Source organism: Primulina tabacum, chromosome 14, assembly GCF_025594145.1.
Source record: "Primulina tabacum isolate GXHZ01 chromosome 14, ASM2559414v2, whole genome shotgun sequence".
Classification (NCBI taxonomy): Eukaryota; Viridiplantae; Streptophyta; class Magnoliopsida; order Lamiales; family Gesneriaceae; genus Primulina; species Primulina tabacum.
Window position 1 is genome coordinate 37,292,041 of NC_134563.1, and position 24,491 is coordinate 37,316,531.

At 35.5% G+C, this 24,491-nt stretch overlaps 3 protein-coding genes across 3 annotated transcripts; all 3 read left to right on the forward strand.

Moving 5' to 3' along the window:
- Positions 1-28: 28 nt before the first annotated feature.
- LOC142524011 (uncharacterized) lies at positions 29-7,361 on the forward strand. Its single transcript, XM_075627739.1, has 9 exons — positions 29-103; positions 593-666; positions 1,226-1,589; positions 1,676-3,086; positions 3,154-3,366; positions 3,559-3,768; positions 4,398-4,696; positions 4,814-5,188; positions 7,254-7,361. Exons 1-9 carry the CDS (start codon positions 29-31, stop codon positions 7,359-7,361), a joined length of 3,129 nt encoding a protein of 1,042 aa, XP_075483854.1.
- Positions 7,362-12,028: 4,667 nt separating this feature from the next.
- On the forward strand, positions 12,029-13,826 carry LOC142525475 (cyclin-D3-3-like). The gene is made up of 4 exons (XM_075629785.1): positions 12,029-12,754; positions 12,845-13,049; positions 13,160-13,290; positions 13,416-13,826. The coding sequence occupies exons 1-4, from the start codon at positions 12,251-12,253 to the stop codon at positions 13,644-13,646; spliced, it is 1,071 nt and encodes a 356-aa protein (XP_075485900.1). The 5' UTR covers positions 12,029-12,250; the 3' UTR covers positions 13,647-13,826.
- Positions 13,827-22,443: 8,617 nt separating this feature from the next.
- Positions 22,444-24,219, forward strand: LOC142524851 (putative isoaspartyl peptidase/L-asparaginase 2). Its single transcript, XM_075628983.1, has 4 exons — positions 22,444-22,701; positions 22,818-23,051; positions 23,339-23,425; positions 23,558-24,219. Exons 1-4 carry the CDS (start codon positions 22,537-22,539, stop codon positions 24,053-24,055), a joined length of 984 nt encoding a protein of 327 aa, XP_075485098.1. The 5' UTR covers positions 22,444-22,536; the 3' UTR covers positions 24,056-24,219.
- The last annotated feature ends 272 nt before the right edge of the window (positions 24,220-24,491 follow it).

Sequence of the window (24,491 nt, forward strand, 5' to 3'; positions counted from 1 at the left end):
TGGGATAGGCTAATTTTAAACGAATATAATGGTGATTTTCAATGAAGAGTTTGGCCAATCTGCCTACCGATTTGATTATAGCATAGGGAGAAAGAAACCAAAAGTATGGGGAAAGCATGCATTGGCAACTTTCCCATGTTGACCAACCACACTTTCATACTAGTTTAATGATCAGAATTAATATGATTTGTCAGAAGATTTATATGGTCTATGAATACACCGTTTAAACAGTAATCCAAGGGAAAATATATATATTTAATGGAAGTTGTCTGATTTATTTGGAAAATATCAATTTCATGTGGATATGGTGATTTCCACAACTTCACACAGGATCATTTACGATCTAAAGTGAAAGGAATTTTATTCCTTGATATATTTTCCTTTTTTATCTTTAATATTTTGTCTTTCTAGATATGAGGATAATCTCGAAATTGATGATATGATCTCATATAAATTCAATATGTGATATAAGACTATATTTGATATGACTCTTAATATCTTTAAGATATGATATCACAATATCTTTAAGATATTATCCTTGTTTTAAAAAGAGTTTGTTTCCTAATGAAATTGGTTTTTCTATGTTAAATAGGACTCAAAGGAGAAGAAACGAACAGAGGGGGACGATATAGAGCATAAAACTTTCGGAGAGACAGAGATGCATTTGTACGAAGAAAATATTTTCTGATTGAAGCAATCCCGCGTCGTTGATAAAGTGTTGCTGTGAAGTGCTGACTACATCCGCAGACAACACCTAATCACTGTTTTGATTAGTGCGCTGATTTTTGAAGACTTTTTCACTTCTCAGTTGATGCATCCTATGTATTTTGGTTATATGGTTTGTTAGAGGTTTAGGATGCAATTTGTTAGTCGCCTTAATAAGGGAGTTGTTTTATTCTTTCACTAGTATTGGTTTTTGTAAACTTACAAGTTTTTCTAGTGAATTATTTTGCCCTGAGGCACCGCACAAGTATTTTATACTTGTGCATAATTTATATCTCGTCTCTCGTATCGTTTGTCATTTCAGTTGTGTGTTAATGTGTTAAACTATAATTTCCGCTGCATGTTGTCGTGGGTGTTACAACACCTACGCACAACACCTACATTCTGATACACACAACACTCACCCTCGTCACATTCACCCTGTGGAAACGGAACTTTCAATTGGTATCAGAGCCTCCACTTGACGCTACTAAGTGAGATCCTATTTTGTTTTGTTTTCCAGGTGGAAAAGGATCATGGAAGCATCAACAAACACTGTTTTTAGACCTCCCGTATTGGATGGATCAAACTATGCATTATGGAAAGTAAAGATGAGGGTTTTTATTAAATCAATTGAAGAAAGAGCTTGGCAGCGTGTACTTGATGGTTGGAGTCCACCAAATATTGAGGATGCTGATGGAGACACTCGGCTCAAACCTGAAAGTACATGGACAATCGATGAAGTGCAAACGTCAAATTTTAATTCCAAGGCTCTCAATGCTATATTCTCGTCTGTTGACACAAGGATGTTTAATTTAATCACCAATTGTGTTTGTGCCAAAGAAGCTTGGGATATACTTCAGAAACATTGTGAAGGATCCGAGAGTGTGCGTAAAACTAGGCTAAGGATGGTGGCATCAAAATTTGAAAGCCTAAGAATGGAGGACAAGGAGTCTATTCTTGAGTATGATAGCCGGTTGAGACAACTTCTAATGAAGCTCACAGTCTTGGAGATCCCATGTCCAATGAAAGATTGGTGAACAAAGTTTTAAGATCTCTACCTGAGAAATTTAATGTCAAAGTTTGTGCAATTGAAGAATCTAAAGACACTTCAACAATCAACCTGGATGAATTAATGAGTTCCCTCAGAACTTTTGAGATGAATCTTGATTTACAAAAGAAGGATAAAGGGAAGACAATAGCCCTTGAAGTTTCAACTGACTCTTATGATGAAATCCTTCAAATATCTAAAAAAGTGAATGAATCTGATTTAGGTGAAGATTCTATCTCTCTAATTACTAAAAAATTCGGTGATTACTTGAAGAAAATGAGAGGGAAGAAGAAAATTGGACAAAAATCTGTGTTGCCCAATATCACCACTTCTGCAAAAGCTCAAAAGTTTACTTCCATGAAAGGACAATTTCGACCAAAAATTGAATTGCAAATCCAATCAAATGTCAGAAATTTGGACTCAGTACAATGCAGAGAGTGTTCTGGATTTGGACACTATGCCAATGAGTGTGCCAATCGACTTCGGAGAAACAAAGGCATGGCTGTCACTTTGAGTGATGAAGAGTCTGATGATGATCAAGGATCAAATGAATCTGAAAATCACACATCGTTGTCTGCTGTGATCAAGGAGAAGCGTTCAATGCAAATCAATCCTTTGGGTGTTGCCACAGGTGTTGCAATACCTGGTCGCAACATCTCTTCAAATTCAGTGTGTCTTAATTCTACAACCCTTGGTGAATCAAGTCAGTCTGAAAACCAAGAAGTAGATGATGATGAAGTCACTCTGGAAAGTGTGCAGACAATGTATGAAGAATTGTATGAAGACTGGATCAAAAGAAATAAAGTGAATGCAATTCTCTCCAAAGAGAACACTGAGCTGAAGTCACAAGTATCACGACTTGAAGTAATCTTAAGTAAGAAAGATCTGGAATTATGCAAAGTCAAGGAAGAGCTTGAAGAAGCAACTCAAATTCTTGCGAAGCTTAATTCAAGTTCATCCAAACTTGATTCACTCTTGATGATTGGAAAGAATGACAAAGCTGGACTTGGTTATACGAATCACCAATTTGAAATAGGAGAGTCTTCCAACACTGAAAGAAAACCAACTGTCTTTGTCAAAGGAAGTGCTGAAATCTCTTATGCTACATACACTGAAAAAGGTGTTTCATCAAAGAGGCAAATATCTACAAAGAAGTCCAAGTCCAGAAAACGCCACTTTATATGTCACTATTGCTTTAGACCTGGTCATATCAAACCCTACTGTTTTAAACTGAGAGATGACTACAAAAGATGGGAATCTGAACAGGTGTTGCCACAGGTGTTGTACAACATCCAGCGTAACACTGCCAATAGGAAAACCATCGGTAAAAAGGGTTTGGGTGCCAAAGGCTAATATTCAATGTTCTGTTATTTATACTTCGTTAAAAACTAACATTGCAGGAATATGGTACTTTGACAGTGGCTGTTCACGCCACATGACAGGTTCTAAAGACTATTTGACTGACTATGTTGAACTAAGGAATGGTCATGTGACATATGGTGGAGGTGCAAAAGGAAGAATAGCTGGCAAAGGGACCTTGAATGTTGATGGATTGCCTAGTCTACACAATGTGCTTTATGTCGAAGGACTTAACTCAAACTTAATAAGCATAAGTCAACTTTGTGATGATGGTTTACATGTTAAGTTTGATAAAGACAATTGTGAAGTTTTTGATAATACTGATACATGTATTTTGACGGGTACAAGGTCGGCTGACAATTGTTATCAACTTGGAGAGGACCCTGTGTGCAATCATTCAAAAGTAAGTGAACTAAACTTGTGGCATCAAAAATTGGGTCATGCAGACTTCAAGACATTAAAGAACCTTGGTAAGTACGATGCTGTGAGAGGTATGCCTAATTTATCCTCTGGAATTCCTTATGTTTGTGGTGCATGTCAAAAGGGTAAGCAAACACGTGTTTCCCATCAAGTGTTGCAATACTTTGGAACAACACGGTGTCTTGAACTCTTGCACATGGATCTTATGGGTCCAATGGAAGTAGAAAGCCTTGGAGGTAAGAAGTATTCATGTGTTTGTGTGGATGATTTCTCTCGCTTTACATGGGTAAGTTTTCTTAGAGAAAAATCCGACACATTTGCTGTTTTTAAGAAATTACATGCTAAGATTACTAATCTACATGATTTGAGGGTTGGTAAGATAAGGACCGATCATGGTAAAGAATTTGAAAACTCACACTTTATATCATTCTGTGAAAAGAGAGGGATAACTCATGAATTTTCGGCCCCTAAGACTCCTCAACAAAATGGAATAGCCGAAAGGAAGAATAGGACACTGCAAGAAATGGCTAGGGTCATGTTGAGTTCAAAGAATATTTCAAAACGATTTTGGACCGAGGCCTTAAACACAGCATGTCATATTTCAAACCGTGTGTACTTAAGGAGTGGTTCTACTATGACATCCTATGAATCATCATGGGAAAGAGGCCAAACCTGAAGTACTTTCATGTTTTTGGGTGTGTATGTTAAGTTTTGAATGACCGAGATCATCTTGCAAAGTTTGACTCTAAAAGTGACAAGTGTTTATTTCTTGGTTATTCATCCAATAGTCGTGCATATCGCGTGTATAATCTCAGAACAAGAACGACTATGGAATCTATTAACGTTGTTTTTGATGATCTTGCAGATCTAACGGGAAAAACAATCGAGGACGATATTGATGGGCTACTGAACATAAGTGAGACACTGCCTAACACAGATGTTGCACCCGGTGTTGTAACACCTGAGACAACACCTGCACTGGCAGAATCAAATGATGAACCAGGAGAATATACTGAAAATGATGATGTTGTAACCAATGAAGGGATTGATATTCCCAGTAAGATTCAGAAAAATCATCCATCATCTCAGATCATTGGAGAAGCATTTGGAGGAATGCAAACTAGAAGAAAGGAGAAGGTAGATTATCGGAAAATGATGGGTCTAGTATGCATGACTTCCGTATACTCTCAAGTAAGCCATTCTTGTTTTGTTTCGCTCATTGAACCCAAAAATATAAATGAAGCCTTAAAAGATGAATTTTGGGTTGATGCGATGCATGAGGAACTTGAACAATTTGTTAGGAATGATGTGTGGGATTTGGTTCCCAGACCTGATAATGTGAATGTTATTGGAACCAAATGGATTTTTAAAAACAAAACTGATGAATCTGTCCGGATTGAATCGGTCCGACTTTTACTTGCTATCGCTTGTCACATGGACATAAAACTATATCAAATGGATGTGAAAAGTGCCTTTTTGAACGGCATTTTGAATGAAGAAGCTTATGTAAGCCAACCTAAAGGGTTCGAAGATCCAAACCACCTGAACCATGTCTACAAGTTGAAGAAGGCACTTTATGGACTTAAACAAGCTCCACGAGCATGGTATGGTAGGCTTACTGAATATCTGCTTGACTTAGGCTTCAAACGAGGTGAGGTTGATAAAACCCTTTTTATTCAAAAATCGAAGCATGATATTCTTGTGTGTCAAATTTATGTGGATGACATCATTTTTGGTGCTTCTTCTCAAAAGCATGTTGATGAATTTGTTAAATGCATGTCTACCACATTTGAAATGAGCATGGTAGGAGAATTAAGTTTCTTTCTTGGATTGCAAATTAAACAAATGCATGATGGTATCTTTCTGTGTCAATCCAAATATGCCAAGAATTTGGTGAAGAAATTTTCTATCGAGAACACTAAACACATGAAAACACCAATGGGGTCGACTGAAAAATTGTCCAAAGACGATGTTGCTGCAGGTGTTGACAACACCCAGTATCGCAGAATCATAGGCAGTCTTCTTTACTTAAGTGCAAGTCGTCCCGACATCATGTTTAGTGTATGTTTGTGCGCCAGGTACCAGGCTGATCCTAAAGTCACTCATTTAAAAGCTGTCAAAAGAATTTTGAGATATATAGCCGGGACAGTTAACTTAGGTTTGTGGTATACCAAAGAAACAAACACAAATCTAGTGGGGTTTAGTGATGCTGACTGGGCTGGAAATCTAGATGATAGGAAGAGTACCACTGGAGGATGTTTTTATCTAGGTAACAATTTGGTGTCATGGTATAGTAAAAAGCAAAATTGTGTATCTCTGTCCACTGCTGAATCTGAATATGTTGCAGCTGCTAGCTGTTGTTCACAACTTTTGTGGATGAATCAAATGATTAAAGACTATGGTTTCAACAGTGACACCTTAATTGCATACTGTGACAATTCAAGTGCAATTGATATTTCAAAAAATCCAGTACAACACTCTCGAACGAAACACATAGACATTAGACATCATTTTATTCGAGATTTGGTTGATAAGGGTACAATTCGAATGGAATTTGTTAGAACTGAGAACCAACTGGCTGATATTTTTACAAAATCATTGGATTTTGAGAGATTTTCCAATCTTAGGAAGTCTCTCAGCTTGGGTGCACAATGATCACTCACGGATGTTGTCCTCGGTGTTACAACACATGTGGACAACACTCAGCATGCATGTGCATTTTATTTTTAGGATGCTAGACATATTGCATACATCCTGTTTTGTGTGAAGCCTGTACAAGTGAAGGGATACTGAATGGTGTGCTCTCAGTTGTGAATCAAACTTTCTATCAAAATTTTCTAAAGTATGGAGTGTGCTGAATCTAAGTCATTAAGCTGTAAGGATGTTCGTGTACCACATGATCTTGTCCAATGTAGAAAATGACTTAGAAAATTCTTGAGCAATAAGGTGAAAAATATAAAAAAAAATAAAAATTGTTGTTTAGAAGAAAATGGAAAAAGCTACCTAGAGGAGTCCAATGAAGACCGTTCTTCTAGTGTGGGAGCTACCACTTCTAATTCAAAATACAGATGGAAAAAGCTACCTAGAGGAGTCCTATGAAGACCAGTTCTTCTAGAGTGGGAGCTACCATGTCTGAATTAAAAATGTTCAAGAAATTTTGAGTCCAACTTGTGAGTGTTGCCAAGAAGTGTTGCCAACACCTAAGTACAGACTGATCACAGTTTGATCACATGCGTGTGCATTTCATTTTTGATCATACTTTAGGCATAAATTTAAGTCACTCATACTGCTGTTATGTGAATTCATCATGACCAGTGGGCTATCAGTTTTTAATTCATGAAATACGAAGAAAACCCTAACCGACTTAATTTTGAAATTTCTTGATTTCTAACTGTTTGTGGGGTTAATTCGACGTGGTGTTTTATCCTGCCTGATTTCTTGAAATAATGATGGCACTGTTTCAGAAAGTTACCGTTGGGTGAGAGTAAAAATTGAGTTGAGAAGGTGCTGAAGTTGCGGCTCAACAGAATGTTACCGTTGGAGAGTTGTGCTTAAATAATTAGGAATGGACGAAGAATAACTTTACTGTTTAGTATTTTCCCTCACACTCTAAAATTTCTCCTGCCCTCACTATTCATTGTTTTTGCTTAAAATATCTCTGTTCTTCGCGATTTTCTATGTCCTTCGAACCGATTTACTTCTTTTGTTCTTGATTTCGCAGATGGCTGGCTTCGATCCTCACGACATTAGGAGTGAAATGGCTGCGAGCATGGGTGGAAAATCACCTGACACAACACCCACAGCCGAAACCAATGTTGAGGGGATGTAAATTGTGGGCGTGTCAGAAGAACCAACTCCGCTGGAAATGATCGCTCCTGGTGAACCTGGGAACGAGATCAATGTCGAGAATCCACCGGACTTTGAAGTCTTGAATAAAGCTTTTCCCACTGCTCCTATGCGCCGAAGGTCAAAGAGACAAGCAGGGTTCGATCCTGACTTTGTTCCAACCAAGAAACCACGGGCATCTACCTCCTCAAATCTTCTGGACCCCGATTTCTCATCTGGGGACGACTCCAATGATGATGATTTTGAGTTGGTGGCATCACCCCAAACCAACTGTTGCTGCAAAGGAACCTGGTTCTACTTCTGGTATTCAAAAACAAAACCCCATCACAGATACTCAAAATGTTGCAGAAGAAAGAGTTCTTGATGAGCCTTTAGAAGATGAACAATCTCTGGCCGAGTTTCTCGCTCACCTTAAGGAAGAAAAGGCTGCCAAGAAACAAATTTCTAAGGATGATGAACCTGATTCAGAAATGATGAAGGAGTTTGAGCAAAACCGACCTGGAGCTTCTTCCTCTTCATCGTCTGTATCTGACTTTGAATCTGAGGAACAGGGTGATGCTGAATCTGAGGATATTGGCTCTGAAGCTAGTGAGTCTTCTGATGATGTTGCTGCTACTGCTGCTGGTGTTGAGGTGGATGTTGACAACACCGAGCGCCACATTGACTCGGCTGACTATGATTTAAGTAAGTCTTTTTCCCCCAAATTTTATTCTGAGGATGCCTTGGCATTATGGCCGCTGTTTGTTCAGAGAGAGCTGATTGAGGAGAAAAATATTGATGTTAATGCATATGGGAAATACAATTTGATTGAGTTTCTCAAGAACCAAAGGTTGCTATCCACAGTCACTACTGTTATGCCCTACTGTCGCCGTGTAGTGTTATAATTCTACTGCAATCTCCTGGGCAGTGTTGGAGATGAGGAATCGGTGAAGTATGGGAGAGTGTTTGTTCGTGATCGTATCTACAAGTTCTCACCTTCTGTGATCGATGCATTCTACAACACTCAGGATATTAAGGAAGTTGAAGAGGATCTGGACATAAATGCTGTAACCTCTGTGCTCACTGGAGGCCTGATCAAAGTATTCCCTGATTATCCCAAGAAGTTGAGTGCTGCTAATCTCACTTCTTTTTTCTCCGTGCTGCACAAGACATCAATCTGGAATTGGACACCGTCTGTGACTAGATCTCAGGCCCTGGTGTTGTTTGCTATTGGTACTGAAAGGGCCTTTAACTTTGGAAATCTGGTGTTCAAGACAGCAATTGCAATATGCTGAAGGAGACTTCAAGAAAACAAAGCTGCCCTACCCTTCACTGATTTATGGAATCTTGGAATCTCAAGGTTTCATTAAGGATATTGATGAAGATCATTGCCCTGTCAAAGATCCTCTGAAGATTTCTCCTGCTTATTTCAAAGGCAACAGAAAGATCGATCTGCCTTGGGTGCATTCAAATGTTGCTCCGGATGTTGGCAACACTGATGATACAACATCTGAACATGTGCCTGAGACAGCTGAACAGCCACCTACAGATGTTCCTCCTACTGGTTATGTCACACTGTCTATCTCCTACATTCAAGCTCAGATTGCCTATGGTCGACAACAGATTGAAAATGCCAAGAAAACCATTGAACATTATGAAAATCAAGTGGCTGACTATGAGCTTCTGCTGGGTGAAAGTGTCCATTCTGGACAAAAAGGGGGAGTAGATACAGATATAGCTGGAACCAGTGGAGCAAAAATGGCTGATGATGATGGCAGTAATGAAGGATAATGAGATTTTGAGTTTTTTTTTCTCTCTTGATGGTTTTAGTATTTTAGTTGTCCTTTTATTCTCTCTGATCTTTGTCCCTCCTGATTAATGAACTATTTCGGTGTTATGATCTGAATGTTGCAACATCTAACATACAACACCTGTGTGAACTGTATTTTTCATTAGGGGAATGCTTAACGGTAGAATTCAGGGGGAGTCAACTAAAGTTGGCTGAGTCACTGATTTGCTAACTCAGGGGGAGCTGAGATGTATAACCATTTTTGGGTTGTTTTGTCCAGAAAGGCAAAAAGGAGGAGATTGAAAGGAATTTTATTCCTTGATATATTTTCCTTTTTTATCTTTAATATTTTGCCTTTCTAGACATGAGGATAATCTCGAAATTGATGATATGATCTCGTATAAATTCAATATGTAATATAAGACTATATTTGATATGACTTTTAATATATTTAAGATATGATATCACAATATCTTTAAGATATTATTCTTGTTTTAAAAAAGTTTGTTTCCTAATGACATTGGTTTTTCTATGTTAAATAGGACTCAAAGGAGAAGAAACGAACAGAGGGGGACGATATAGAGCATAAAAATTTCGGAAAGACAGAGATGCATTTGTACGAAGAAAATATTTTCTGATTGAAGCAATCTCGCGTCGTTGATAAAGTGTTGCTGTGAAGTGCTGACTACATCTGAAGACAACACCTAATCACTGTTTTGATTAGTGCGCTGATTTTTGAAGACTTTTTCACTTCTCAGTTGATGCATCCTATGTATTTTGGTTATACGGTTTGTTAGAGGTTTAGGATGCAATTTGTTACTCGCCTTAATAAGGGAGTTGTTTTATTCTTTCACTAGTATTAGTTTTTGTAAACTTACAAGTTTTTCTAGTGAATTATTTTGCCCTGAGGCACCGCACAAGTATTTTATACTTGTGCATAATTTATATCTCGTCTCTCGTATCGTTTGTCATTTCAGTTGTGTGTTAATGTGTTAAACTATAATTTCCGCTGCATGTTGTCGTGGGTGTTACAACACCTACGCACAACACCTACATTCTGATACACACAACACTCACCCTCGTCACATTCATCCTGTGGAAACGGAACTTTCATGAAAAAATAAAGCATGTCCAACAGTAAATGATTTTAGCTTTACTTTTTTTGGTAGTAAACAAAAAAGTAAGCGATTCCAGACAATACACATTTGTTCGAAATCTTAAGGAAGCTAATGATTACCATAGATACAATTAGTAAAAACATTATTATTGTGAAACATTTAAATTATGAAACAAAATTTGCAAATTGAAGCAGTTGATTAATGCGATGCAGCTGCTCCAACCCTAACTTAAGCGTCATTAATTAGTGGCCGGTATACGTTAATCATTTAGTTCTAAAAAAGATATGTTTACTGGAAGAAATTAATTAGTCTCACATTAATTTTTTTAAAAATATATATATATATAAACCACAATTTCAAATTAAATATCTAGCCTAAAAGGAAAATTTGCAACTTTTTTGTTGCTTCTGAACAATAATGTGTTTATAATAATTCATTCACTTGTCACATTCCCATTCACGAATACAGCTAGCATAAATAAGCCCTTTCCCTGATTAATGTAGTGATATTGGTCAGTCTAATCAAATTTATAGAATTTAACACTGAAACTTGAACTGTTTGGGAATTTGTTTCATCAGCTGTTTCTTGTATTAATTGATTCACATTAATATATATAGAATAAAATAGAAATGATTGTAAGCATTTCCCCCAATTTAGAAATCTTTTAAAATATTTTATAGAATTATTCAATTCAATAATTTTTTTAAATAAAATCAGATTTAAGAAATTATACCGAGGTTTGGATAAAATTTAAAGAAACTGACTAAAAGAGTTGGTGCATTTTTGGTTCTTACGCGCTAAGTTCTAATGTAATGTAACATTCAAATAGCTTAAAGGATAGTAGTTTAGTAGTTATGAGAAGAAAGGGGTCGTGTTCATGCTATCAACATGGACAATGTCATATTCACTCAACGCATGACACGTGTGATGAATTGATAAATCATGACCATCGATTCAATCATAATGTATGGACGAATAAATTTGATTTATCACTCAGCAGTCATGCCTCGTACAAAATTATGCATCACACTCAGAACATGACGTTAAGCTACAAAGTTAATCGATCGTGAAGTAAACGGCCAATCCAAGTAGGGGAGACGCAAGACTTGTAAACCGGCGGTGGTATGTATGTAATATTATGTTAATGATGATAAAAGGGATGCTAATATTAGAAAAATGTAAAGCTCTCCGAGTTTTGGGCACTTAAAGTTGCCTACTCTTTCCCCACAATCGCGGTAAACTACAGGGATCCACTAGTTGTCATTTCATGTATGTTGCTCGTCTATGAGGATGGGGGCCCAATAAATACGGATTTTTGGTTGTTCCCAGCAGTCACGTGTACCTAGCTATTTCTTTCTATAAGGGCCAAAGCCCATTATAGGAAAGCATATGCATTTACTTTTAAATTAAAATTCCTCCTAAAATGTTAATAAAAAAAATAAAGAAGAAGAAGAAGACCATTTTGTGACTCTTACTTCTCTAATTCTCATTTAATAGGAGAAACTAGTCATATTTTTTGGGCATTCAACCTTCCTCCACCCATCAAATTATTCACACATGTTATATTCTTTAAATACAAAGAAAATTTAAACCAAACTGACGGTTTTCTTTAATGGTTGAACAATTATTTGAATAGAAAATGTAATATATGTATATATTTGGAAAAAATAATTTAATATCAAAAAAGGAAATAAAATAAAATAAAAATTATTCGAGTAATTTGGTGGGGAGCATGTCATACCAGTTAAAATAGGCCATAGCACCAAATCCTAGAAAGCAAAAATCACCAATAAAAATACAATCTTTAGTCATTTCCTGTAGCCTGTCTCCTTTCCCCAGCTCCCACCCTCAAAAGTCTGCACCTTCGTCTACTTCTCATTGGGATGGCGCGAAGTTCATATCTACGCCTCTCTTTCTCTGTACTTATTTGCATCTTTATTTGACCATAATGAATGCACATCTTGGAACTCTTCTTCTTGGAAGAAGATGACTTCTCATCAAGTAAACCCTCCATTCTGTTTCGATTCTCTGTATTGTGAGGAGGAGCAATGGGACAATAATGGAGAAATAATTGAAACTCACCCAAAAAAACTTCTCGCAGAAGGAGAAGGGGAGAGCTTTTTACAGTACCGTAACTTGAAACCGGCGCCTTTTGTCGAGCTGTTGGAACGGAATATGTTGCGTGAAGATGAAGAGTTGAGCGCATTACTGCTTAGAGAGCAGGAAAACGAATTGTACGAAGGATTTGTGGAGAACCCATGTTTGGCCGAGGAGAGGCGTGTGGCGGTGGAGTGGATGCTACGGGTCGTTGGATATTACTCATTTTCTGCTGTGACTGCGGTTCTTGCAGTTAACTATTTGGATAGGTTTTCGTGTAGCAGTCAGTCCCACAGAGAGAGGCCGTGGATGGTTCACCTTGCTGCAGTGGCTTGCCTTTCCTTGGCTGCCAAAGTTGAGGAGACACAAGTTCCCCTTCTTTTAGACCTCCAAGTATATATCACAATTTATTTTTGCTTGATTCAGTCAAGCTTTCTATGTGATTAGATTGGATTTGAACTTGATTCGACTTATCGTGTTTAGGTGGAGTCGTCAAAGTATGTGTTTGAGTCAAAAACCATTCAAAGAATGGAGATTCTGATTCTTTCTACGCTTAAATGGAAGATGAATCCTGTCACCCCACATTCATTTCTTGAGTACTATACACGGAGACTTGGATTGAATAGCCATAATCTCTGTAAGGACTTCCTCGATAGATTCCAGTGTCTGCTTCTATCCGTCATTTCTGGTAAAAATTATGATTCCAGTAACTCCAATTTCCATGAATGGCTCTTTGACTAAAGCTTTTCTTCGTGGGAACTGTGTTTTTGTAGTCTTATACTGTAAAATAACCTGCAGATTGTAGATTCACGTCTTCTCTGCCTTCTGCGTTGACCACTGCCACAATGCTGTATGTTATTAGCAGTGTTGAGCCCAGCATTGGGGTGCAGTATCAAGATAAGCTAGTAAGCATTCTTGGAACAAACAAGGTATAGTATGTGTTTATACGTAGATATTTAATTTTTCTTTGTTCTTCTCCCATAATATACAGAAAATATTCCTCAAATCCAAGAATCTTTATAATTCAACTCAAAAATCTGAAAATTTGGAGCAGGAAAAAGTGGAACACTGCTGCAGGCTAATACAAGATGTAGCCACCAGCGTCCACTTCCTCTCAAGAAACAAAAGAAAGCTTGGATCTTTGCCGGGAAGTCCCAAAGGAGTAATGGATGTTTCATTTAGCTCTGAAAGCTCTAATGATTCGTGGGCAGAGGCAAAAAATACTTCAGTTTCATCCTCACCGGAGCCTAATTTGTCCAAGAAATTCAAACCCAATATCTCTTAGTTCATTGCTTATTTCATCTGAATTTGTCATAAAGATTAAAGAACAATTTACATATTTTGTTGAATAATATATGTAAGAATGTAATGTTAAATGCCAGCCATCTTTGCATTTCAATACACGTCCACCTTCATGTAGGAGTATCATCATATTTGAACCAGGGCCAGGGGTCGTTTTTGTGTATATTTTGTCTCTCTCTCTCTCTGTGTATATATATATGAAGGGTGGGGCATAGAAATCTTGCTAGGCCTCAGTTTAGAGCATCCACGTTGCTGGGTGTTATAACACTCACTACCTCATCAAAAATCGTGGGGTTCACATGTCACATACACAATACATTAACACATCTATTCTCACACATTCATTTTAACATTCACACTCATTATTTGTGGGTCCCGTTGTCCACTCATTCATCTTACTCTTATTTTACATTAAATAAATTCAATTTCAAATTTTGTAAGAAATTTAAATTATTATTATTTTATATTAATAATAATTTGTTTTTATATATTCAATACTTAAAATAATTTAATTTTATGAGTGTCATTTACTTAAAATTAAAAATTTATTATAAACCTAAAATAAAACGGTACAATATATAATAATAAATAACACTTGCATAAAAATAAAAGAAAATAACATAGGTGGTTGGCATTTTATAACACTCCTTTAACACCCAATGTGGGTGTCCTTAGAGGCATAGGTGGTTGGCATTTTATTTGGATGAAGCCAAGAAGTTGAGCATAAAAAGACTTCTTCGTTTTTTTTTAAAAAAAAAATTTGTATTGTTGGGATTATGGTAATAACATTGTTGCACTTGACAGTATAATTAGAGTCTTCTTTTTTCCTAATTCTCACAACTATAATCTTAGCATATCAATTCTTGCATGGTTTACTGTTGATATGTAATCAGCGACGCATGTCTAGTATTGGAATCGAGATCAAACATTGGATTTGCCGTGTTAGGCAAATTATTCTAATTGTAGAAAGAAAAATCAAAATAAGTTATTTTTTTAGGCCAAAATGACATTGTTTTATTGATAAATCCAAGCATCAAGAGCTACAAGATCATCAATCTGAGTTGGTTGATTCGACCAAGTACAAAGATTAGCACTTGACCGGGTTTCCCTCGCTAAAGCTTGAGCAACCTCATTTGCTAATCGACTAATAAAATCAATGGAAAAGGTAGGTTCCTGCTGCTCTGAGAAAATCCTCCACTATAGAACCAAATTCAGACTCATCAAAATATGGTACTTAAATAACAGATTTTATGTTTGAAAATTTTGAGTTATATTTGTGCAAACATTATTGCTATTAGCTATTCTTGAACGCATTGTAATTATAGCATGGGAGGGAAAATTTGTTTGTATATGTATGAATTTTGAAAGGTCTTTTGGGTATTTATTAAATGGGCAAAGATATCAAAGTGTTAAATTTGTTTGCATGTGATGTTAAGGGGAAGAACTTATTACTTACTGTCGGCCAGTGGGGCTGATTTTTGGGCTGGATTTGCAGTATCTTTTTATTGACCTTTCTCACCTTTTATATTGCAAAAAAACATTACAAATATAATAGTAATTTAAATTGGCTGGCAATATGTAAATCTTCAGTGGGTACACAAACATAATTCATGTAATAATTAGTCCATATGATTATTACACACAGTGATATTTTTAACAATTAAAAGCCATTAACATGCAGATAATATTCAATAAATGCATATGTTGTTTATATGATTAATGAAATGGGATGCGATTATCTATGCATAAAATACAAAGATTTTTAAACTTTGTCTTTACGAAATCGTTTGATTTAAAGAGAGGTATGGGGTGTCGAAAATGGAGCATACCATGTGTTTGATTTTGGGCAATATGCATCTTTTTTCTTTTTTTTTTGAAATGGGCAATATGCGTCTTTTGTTTATTGCGTTTGGTGGCACAACAATAGACTTTATGTTTTCCAACGACATAAAATTCAAAGAACAAATTACCATTGTGGGGGGCTTTGTTTATTATCATACATACAGAAAATATATTATAAACACAAATATGATGTATAAAATTGAAACTACTCATGTTTATAATAAAAAAATAATTACTTTTTTATAGATGAAATAAATAAAAAAATTCATAAAATTAACCTATAAAACCATGTCACAAGTTACTTTGTGAAATTGAAAAAAGTTGGTTCTAATTATTTCCCTACGGTCATCCTTTTGACCAAGTGAGAATTATGTCCTAATGCTTTCCCCTTTTCCTTTTTTCTTTTCTGCTTCGTGTAGATCCAGCATTTATTAAAATCTGAGTACATTTCAAAATTGGTTTCCATCGCAAGAAATTTATTAATTTCAGATTATTAATTTCAGAAGAAATGTAGTTTAGTATCGTAAACAAAAACGAAAACAAAACGTAAACTAATCAGTGTTTAATCATTTATTGAAGTTCCAAACAAAGCATTAATGATAAAAAAAACCTTCAAATAAAATGAAACCAAAAGAATGTATAGATATATTATTCAAAATTGTTATTTTTCAGATTTTCAACCTAGATATTATTTTATAGTTTATATTTTTTGTAAAAAAAAAAAAAAACCCACAAATGTAGGATCAAGATTTTTCAAAATCGAAAATAATAAAAATTCTAGATCAACCATCGATTTAATTATAGAAAATGACTTAGAGAAACGGGTCGTTCATTGTCAAATCATTTTCCCTCAGGATTGATTCGAAGGAACATGTACTTAGATTTTTGTTTACTTTTAACGCTGACCTTACATCGAAATCTGTAAGCCTTTCTTCTTGTAAATTGTATGGATAAATTTTATGACGAATGGCAAAATATTTTCAAAAAAAAAAAAAATCCATGCATATTATACACCTTCTTATATACACAATTAGAATATGAAAATTATTAACTTGAGTTACTACGAGAGTTTTTTGTAATATCTTATAAAACGTCTTACACTTTTATTTTTAACTAATGTGAAACAAGGATATAAAATTTACGACTGAGATTCGAAAAAAAATAAAAATTCAGCCATTTTGGCCTTATAATAACCCCAAGTCATTGCAATGGACAGAATAATTAATTGACCACATAAAATAATGCATTTAAAAAAGAAATGGAGAAACAAAGGCCAAAAACTCCAGGCTGCGATGCTATTAAAGAAGTGGCCCAGGGGAAAATTATTTGATTGTAACCACACTGTAAGAAGAAGATAAGGGAGGGAGGGGTGCCTGCTGCCTAGCGATGCATCCATCTGTTTTTGCCAGGGGAACACCGTGATTGCCTTTATTATTAATATCATCGTCTCTTTCAAAATCTACATATCGGATATAGTTATTACTTCTTTACTTTTATTACATTTTTTTTCCTCAAGAATTCAGAATAGACATTATTTTCAAAATTAATTAAGTTATTGAACATGAATACATGATAACATAAGGTTACACGAGTTACTGGATTTGATTTGAAAAGAGAGATTTGAAATGAGTCGTGTAAGGAGTGAGTATCCGAGAGAGGGCCGTTTTTTGACAGCTTTCAAGCATAAGTTTGTTTTGGTCTAGAAATATATGTATAAATCATTGTACCAAATAGTTAAATACTTACCAAATATTATTGTTTTTTTTTTCTTCTTCTTCTTCTTTTTTTTTTTTAAAAAAAGGGGTGAAATTGGTATCTATGCTGGGCCGTACAAACGGGCCAATCTATTGTTGTCCAATAATATCACGGGGTAGGTTGTCCTTCAACTGAGGATCCAATATAGGTCCTTGGTGTTAGGCCACACACTCAAATACAGCGAATGAGTTAATCCCGAATATTGTATGATGGATGCATTTGGGAAGACAATGGCCCAAACCAATTCACGATTAAGAATAAAACCGGGCCTAGAAATTTTATATTATTTAAATAATAATAATAATAATAATAATAATAATAATGATGGCACTCTTCATCAGACTCGCACTTGCTGCAGTGGCTGTCAATTTATTATGTCATAAAGATTAATAATGCTTTCAATTTTAAATTTTGATTACTATTAAGTAATAGTTTAATTCTCGTGGCGGCGGTCACCTATAGATCAAACTCATTTATTTTATTAGGTTTTTATTTCGATCGATGAATTTCAAATATACTTATGTTGTTTAAAGAAATAAGATTTTTTCGACAGAAAAATTGCGGTCGTTCCAGCTACGAAATCGTACCAAAGTTTTGGTAATCTATGTGATACCCTTGTCCCACATCTGAAAAATGAAAGATTTAAAATGTGTTTACAATGGCTTACAATGGACTTCTATAGCAACTTGCATTAATCATTTTCGTAAAGCGAGGACGAATACGAAGTAGTTGCTATAGGGGCTCATTGTGCAGTCACGCAACCGCGGGCCCTGGCTCGGGACGTGACAGAATGGTATCAGAGCCGGTCACCGGCATGGAACACCGAGAAATAAGTGCTATGCGGGGCAAAGTGCTACGTGTATGGGAGCCACCTCTTGAACCTGCGGGGCAAAGTGCTACATGACGGGAGCCACCTCTTGAACCTGTAAGAGCCACCTCTAGATTCTCGGCGCTGGTGGATCGAGGGATCAGGCCGCGACGAGGACGTCGCGTTCTGAAGGATGAGTGATTGTGATACACTTGTCCCACATCTGAAAAATGAAAGATTTAAAATGTCTTACAATGGACTTCTATAGCAACTTGGATTAATCATTTTCGTAAAACGAGGACGAATACGAAGTAGTTGCTATAGGGGTTCATTGTTCAGTCACGCAGCCGTGGGCTTGGGCTCGTGACGTGACAATCTAACTAATACTATCAAGTGACGTAAATCTTGATTTAGCTGTTAGTCCAAACTTCATCGGTAAACCACAAAACTAAGAAATCAAATGAGCTTTGTTTTCTAACGGGATTTTTAACAGAATTTGAGTAGAACAAATGCCATAAATTTCAAATTTATTTTTTCTATGTTTACATAATATTATTTTATGATAATTATAATGAATTTCAAGTTTACCAAGTCCTGGTATCATTTGAAATACTTTCTATTTCATAAAATTAATGTATAAAAATAATATATAGATTTATAATTTGATTTATTGTTAACAATAAAATTATAATCGAAATTTATACATTTCAAATATATCTCCCCAAATACAACCTTATATTTAATTTTTTAAAAAAATATTATTAATTTAAATTAATATAGTTTGCAGGAGATTTGAATCCAAGAGACACATATTGTAATTTTATGAGCATCGAATTAATTAAAGCTTATATTTCAATTCAAAAGACAAGAAATCAACAATCAATATATATTTGATATGATACCTTTTGGTAAACCCCTGATGAGAGCCCAAAATACTTACGGGATATCTCGTGGAATATCATATTGGTCGTATATCACTCTGCTACATTAAATGTTTTATTAGATGTTCGCAAGAACTACGTTGAAACATTTAATGTCTGATGTGACTTGCCACGAGATGTTTCCATGAACATCATGGACGCTTATAGAATGTCCACCTGATATCAAAACTATATATATATATATATGTATGCATATATATATGAGTTGAATCTACATCATAATTTGAGTATGATTAGGCATGCACTATGGTCTCTGTCCTCTCCCGAGGTTGAAATCGAAGGGAAAAGAGGCGTGCATGCATCATGCATGTGCGATCTGAATCTTCCTCCAATTTTTTCTAAAAGCAATTTTTAGGTGGAAAATTGGGGAATACGAGCTTTAAAAGCATTCACACATAAAATATTTATTGTAAAGATTTTTTAAGCCACAAAACTTCAGGAATGTATTAAAAATCTTATTGTTTTCTCTACTTTTAGTTTTTTTTATTGAAGTAAACATAAGATAAGTATCATTAGGAGTTTTAGGTCAATTTTAGTGGTTTAAAAAATTACTGATGAAACAAATGTGAAAATTCGTGAATGTAGATATATATTTTTGTCATATCTATTCTATTTTATTAAAGTTGAGGATATGGCAGAAAACGTCAAGAATACCAAAATATGTATATACATTTTTGCCCCTCCATTATGGACAAATTCGCCAAAATTGTTTTCTATCAATATTGCAGTGTAATCCTGACCGACATTTTCGGTTGAAAATAATTCTAGCAAGCGGACTAGGTCAAGTTATAGTAAATGGATAATGAGTCCATATATCGATCCCACATAGACTAATATTTAACTACTAGAATTTTTATCACTAAACTTAAGTTAGACAAAATAAATAAAATGAGGATATATGAATTATTAATCTAAAGTATTAAATAAAATAATTGCAATAATAATGACAGATTCAAAGATCAAGGAGGACTTCAACTTTAAATAAAGAACTAAGACACACAATGGTATCAAACTCTACAATGTTGACACGTGTTAAAATTCAATTATTTAATTCTTGACAATCACAATGAAATCTCCAATTTTATTTATTAAACGATTTCTCGAATTAATAAACATATTTCAGTCTAACAGTCTAATTATTTCTAATTGAATTTAATTAGATCTAAATGCATTAAATTTTCGTGGCATTTCACTTTTAACCTAAAACCACACAATGAAATCGAATACTATTTCTATTCAGTTTAACCATATGTTGATGATGTCTTTGTTGCTATATTTAACCAGTCATCTTTCGATTCATGATTAATCAACAAACATGCAAATAATTGATCATACTATTAACAAAAAATATTAAACTAACATCTATCGATAATTAAAATCAAGAAACATAATATTTTGAAAATAAACCAAATATCAAGGAAAGTATTTTTTGGCTCTATTGTGGCCTTAGTTTAAAGAGAATTATTCCATAAAATCAAAATAAAGGTAAAAACACATATTTAGGTTCATAGAAGAAAACAAAATTAAGAATTAGTTAAATGAATTCTCAGTGATTTGTGGTGTGTGTTGAGAAATTCCTCATACTTCTGTCTCTGTCTTCCTCCATGTTGATGTCTTCATTGTGGCCTTCTGTTCACTTCTTCCACGTAGTCCTATGTTCTCTTCCTTCTCTGCTGTTCACTTGTTCCATGTGTCTGCCCTCCTCTTTCTGCTCCCTTCTGTTCACTTTTGGTCTCTTTTATTTTTTCTCCCTCCTCCTCTGTTCTGCTCTCTTCCTTCCATCTCCTTTCTTCTCTCTCCTCTACCTCTCTCCCCTTTTCTCTCACTGTTTACGTCTCTGCCATCCTCCCTCTTTGGTTCTCTGCCTCCCTCTCTCCTCACGCCTCTTCCATGCTGTTTTTTTTTTCTTTCTCTTTTTGCGACTTCTCTCTTCTTCTCATGCATGATGCCTTTTATATTTCTTAATGGACCTCATCTTCTAATTCTTCGAAGTTCATCTCATGTTTAAAAATTGTAGATAAGATTTTATTTTTCAATTTTGAGGCTTCCTCTCTATTAATATCTGCAGATCTTTTCTTCTAAAACTTCAACTATGTCAAGGAATAAAATATATAATATTTAATTTCTTTTCTTTTGATATCTCCAAAATTAGCCATTTTTTCTCTTTTTATTCAAATCTATAATCGTTATAAATTAATCCAGATAAACACATAATCAGGGATAAAAATTCTAGATAAAAGTAAATATTATAAAATCAAATCCTTAAAAATCTTTATAAGATTTGGCCTTACCAAATTCCTCGTTATTTTTTATATTTACATATTGATTTATTTAAATATAAATCAAATAAATTATAAAAAATATTATATAAACACGTGACATATACATCCATATATTAATATATCGTAATGTTTCCGACCTCAATAAGGCGCAATGACATAATCCTCTTTCACATCGCAGAGTCGAGGGTTGTTCAAACCTCCCAAAAAAAAACCCTGAAACATTTACTTTCTTACTGCGGGAACCCACCCACCAACACATGTTTCTTGGGGCCCTCTTTCGATACCAAGATTTCAGTGCAGATTCCTGTGAAGATTCATTCGACAAATTGACGCCATTCAGTGGATCTTACGTGTACACAAACTTTACCACCGGGGACCACTCCGTCTACTAAAGTATAACAAATAAATAGTATGTCTTTGCCAAATTACGAGGACCTTTACTTATTGTACAGCTGTAAGAACAGATACAAATATGTTACCGTATATTGATGCCCCCATTTCTTTTTAATTCTAATAAAATAATTTAGTATCCACCACCGTCCAACAAAAAAAAAAAAAAATTTATCCACCGTAGTAAAAAGAGAGATATTATCTTCTTTTTTTTATGACGGTATCAACCACAAACTAATGGAATAATATGTAAATTATTGTTAATAATGTCAATAACAAATAATAAATTATGTGTCGAAAAAATATTGATACGACGAATCAAGTTTCGACTGTTGATCAAATGTTAACATAATCTATCACTTATGACACCAAATTATAGGCTAAAACAAAGAAAAGGAAAAAGAAGGATGCTTGAAACGTTTGTGCACTACAAATGAATTGCAACTTAATTAAATATTAAATTATGCCCAAATTATTGTGTAATTAGTAACAAGTTTGATGATCTGGATAAAGACAACGACTCGGAGTTTAGAATGAATTTTTTTTAATGAAATAATTATGAAAAACGAACCCATAACGTGTTTTGATTAAAGTACAATGAGGGGCTGTTTTTTTTTTTTTTTTTAAAAAATTAAATTAAAAATGGTATAAAGGCCCGAAAATAGGATATAATTCTGATTCTAATTTTAATTCTAATTCAAATTAAATAAAATTTTGAATTCCGGGGGCTCCAAGCGGCCTATAAATTCACAGGAGAATCCCACGTCAACCAACCCTCGTCTTCGTTAAATAGAACAAAATATACAATAGAAACGGCGGTGGTTCGCTTAAGAGAAGGAGAGCGGCGAAGAGAGAATGGGTGGTTGGGCTATAGCGGTGCACGGCGGCGCTGGTGTCGACCCAAACCTCCCCCTTGAACGTCAGGAACAGGCCAAACTATTGCTCACTCGTTGCCTGAACCTCGGAGTCTCCGCTCTCCGCTCTTCTGATCTCCCTGCCATTGATGTCGTCGAACTCGTCGTCAGTGTCTCTTTTACCCCACCAAATATCTGATTAATATAGACATAAAATCGTGAAATCATGTACAACTTTCAAATTTTGGGAGATTTATGATAGTAAATTGTGTTTGTGCATAGGTACGAGAACTGGAAAGCGATCCCCTGTTCAACTCAGGCCGTGGATCTGCACTGACCGAGAAAGGAACGGTGGAGATGGAAGCCAGCATCATGGATGGGGCTGGTAGGCGATGCGGCGCCGTTTCAGGCGTCACCACAGTGAAGAATCCCATCTCCCTCGCTCGACTTGTGATGGACAAGTCACCCCATTCGTATCTTGCTTTCTCTGGCGCTGAAGATTTCGCCAAACAACAGGTAATATTTGCAAATAGATTTAAGCAAGTTATGGAAAATTAACCATAATTTATTTATGCAAGATAAAAATCGTAACAGCAATTTTCGAAGCATTTATTAAAATTGCTTTTTTCTATTTTCATGCCTTCAGTTCAATCATTGTCACGGTAAGACTTTTTCGACGGTTTATGAAAATGCTCTCCCAAAGTTAATTGAATAAATTTGCTTATTTGATCCCAGAAATCTTGCGCGACCGATGTCTTTTTTCCAACACATGTGGGATATTAATATTTAATTGTTTTCGGTAGGGCGTGGAAATGTTGGACAATGATTATTTTATTACGGAAGACAACGTTGGCATGCTCAAATTGGCAAAAGAAGCCAACACAATCATGGTAAGTACTCCTCTATACCATACTAATAGATTATTAATAAAATTCGGACACGGAATAAGGAAATTCGATTCTTGTGTTGATTTGATTTCAATTTTCATCAAGTAGCCTGATGCTATTATACTTGTGTAACAGTTCGATTACAGGATTCCGTCGATTGGGTCGGAATACTGCAGCGCCGTGGTGGAGAATCCGCCCCTAACAATGAACGGACTTCCAATCAGCGTCTACGCCCCTGAGACGGTCGGGTGTGTTGTGGTGGATGGTCAAGGACGGTGTGCCGCGGCCACCTCCACGGGTGGACTGATGAACAAAATGATGGGCAGGATAGGTGATTCGCCCTTGATCGGTGCAGGCACCTATGCCTGTGAGCTATGCGGCGTCTCGTGCACCGGTGAAGGCGAAGCGATCATACGGGGCACGCTGGCTCGTGACGTGGCGGCGCTGATGGAGTATAAGGAGCTGAGCCTCCAGGATGCGGTGGATTATGTGATAAAGAAGAGGCTGGACGAGGGAAAGGCTGGTCTGATTGCGGTGTCTAACAATGGGGAAGTGGCTTATGGGTTTAATTCGGTGGGGATGTTTAGGGGATTTGCCACTGAGAAAGGGTTCATGGAAGTTGGTATTTGGTAGGCTGTGAATCATGGATGTTGTTGGTTTTATTGACTATAGGAAGTGTTGCGTTTGCTTTTTTTTAGTGGTTATTATATATATATTGTAATAATGGAGTTTGTGGAGAACTTATTATATTAGCATCCATTAAAATGTTGATAGAAATAAGAAATTGGCTTATTTCATATCCCTCTTTATAATGTCCATTTATTTATAATATATATAGAGATTTGATATGATGAAAAATTATCGTGGGTATCTATGTAATCATAGTTGATGTGACATCATGTACATTTAATAGTCGGACGTCACCTCAACGGATTCTCACAGAAGTATCAATATTTAGTATTCATCATATCAAAACTCTATATGTTTCGAAGCATTTATATTGAAAAAAAATGTATCGATGCATTTATTATATATTTTGTGGTTAATTTTCGAAATATGGATCTACATT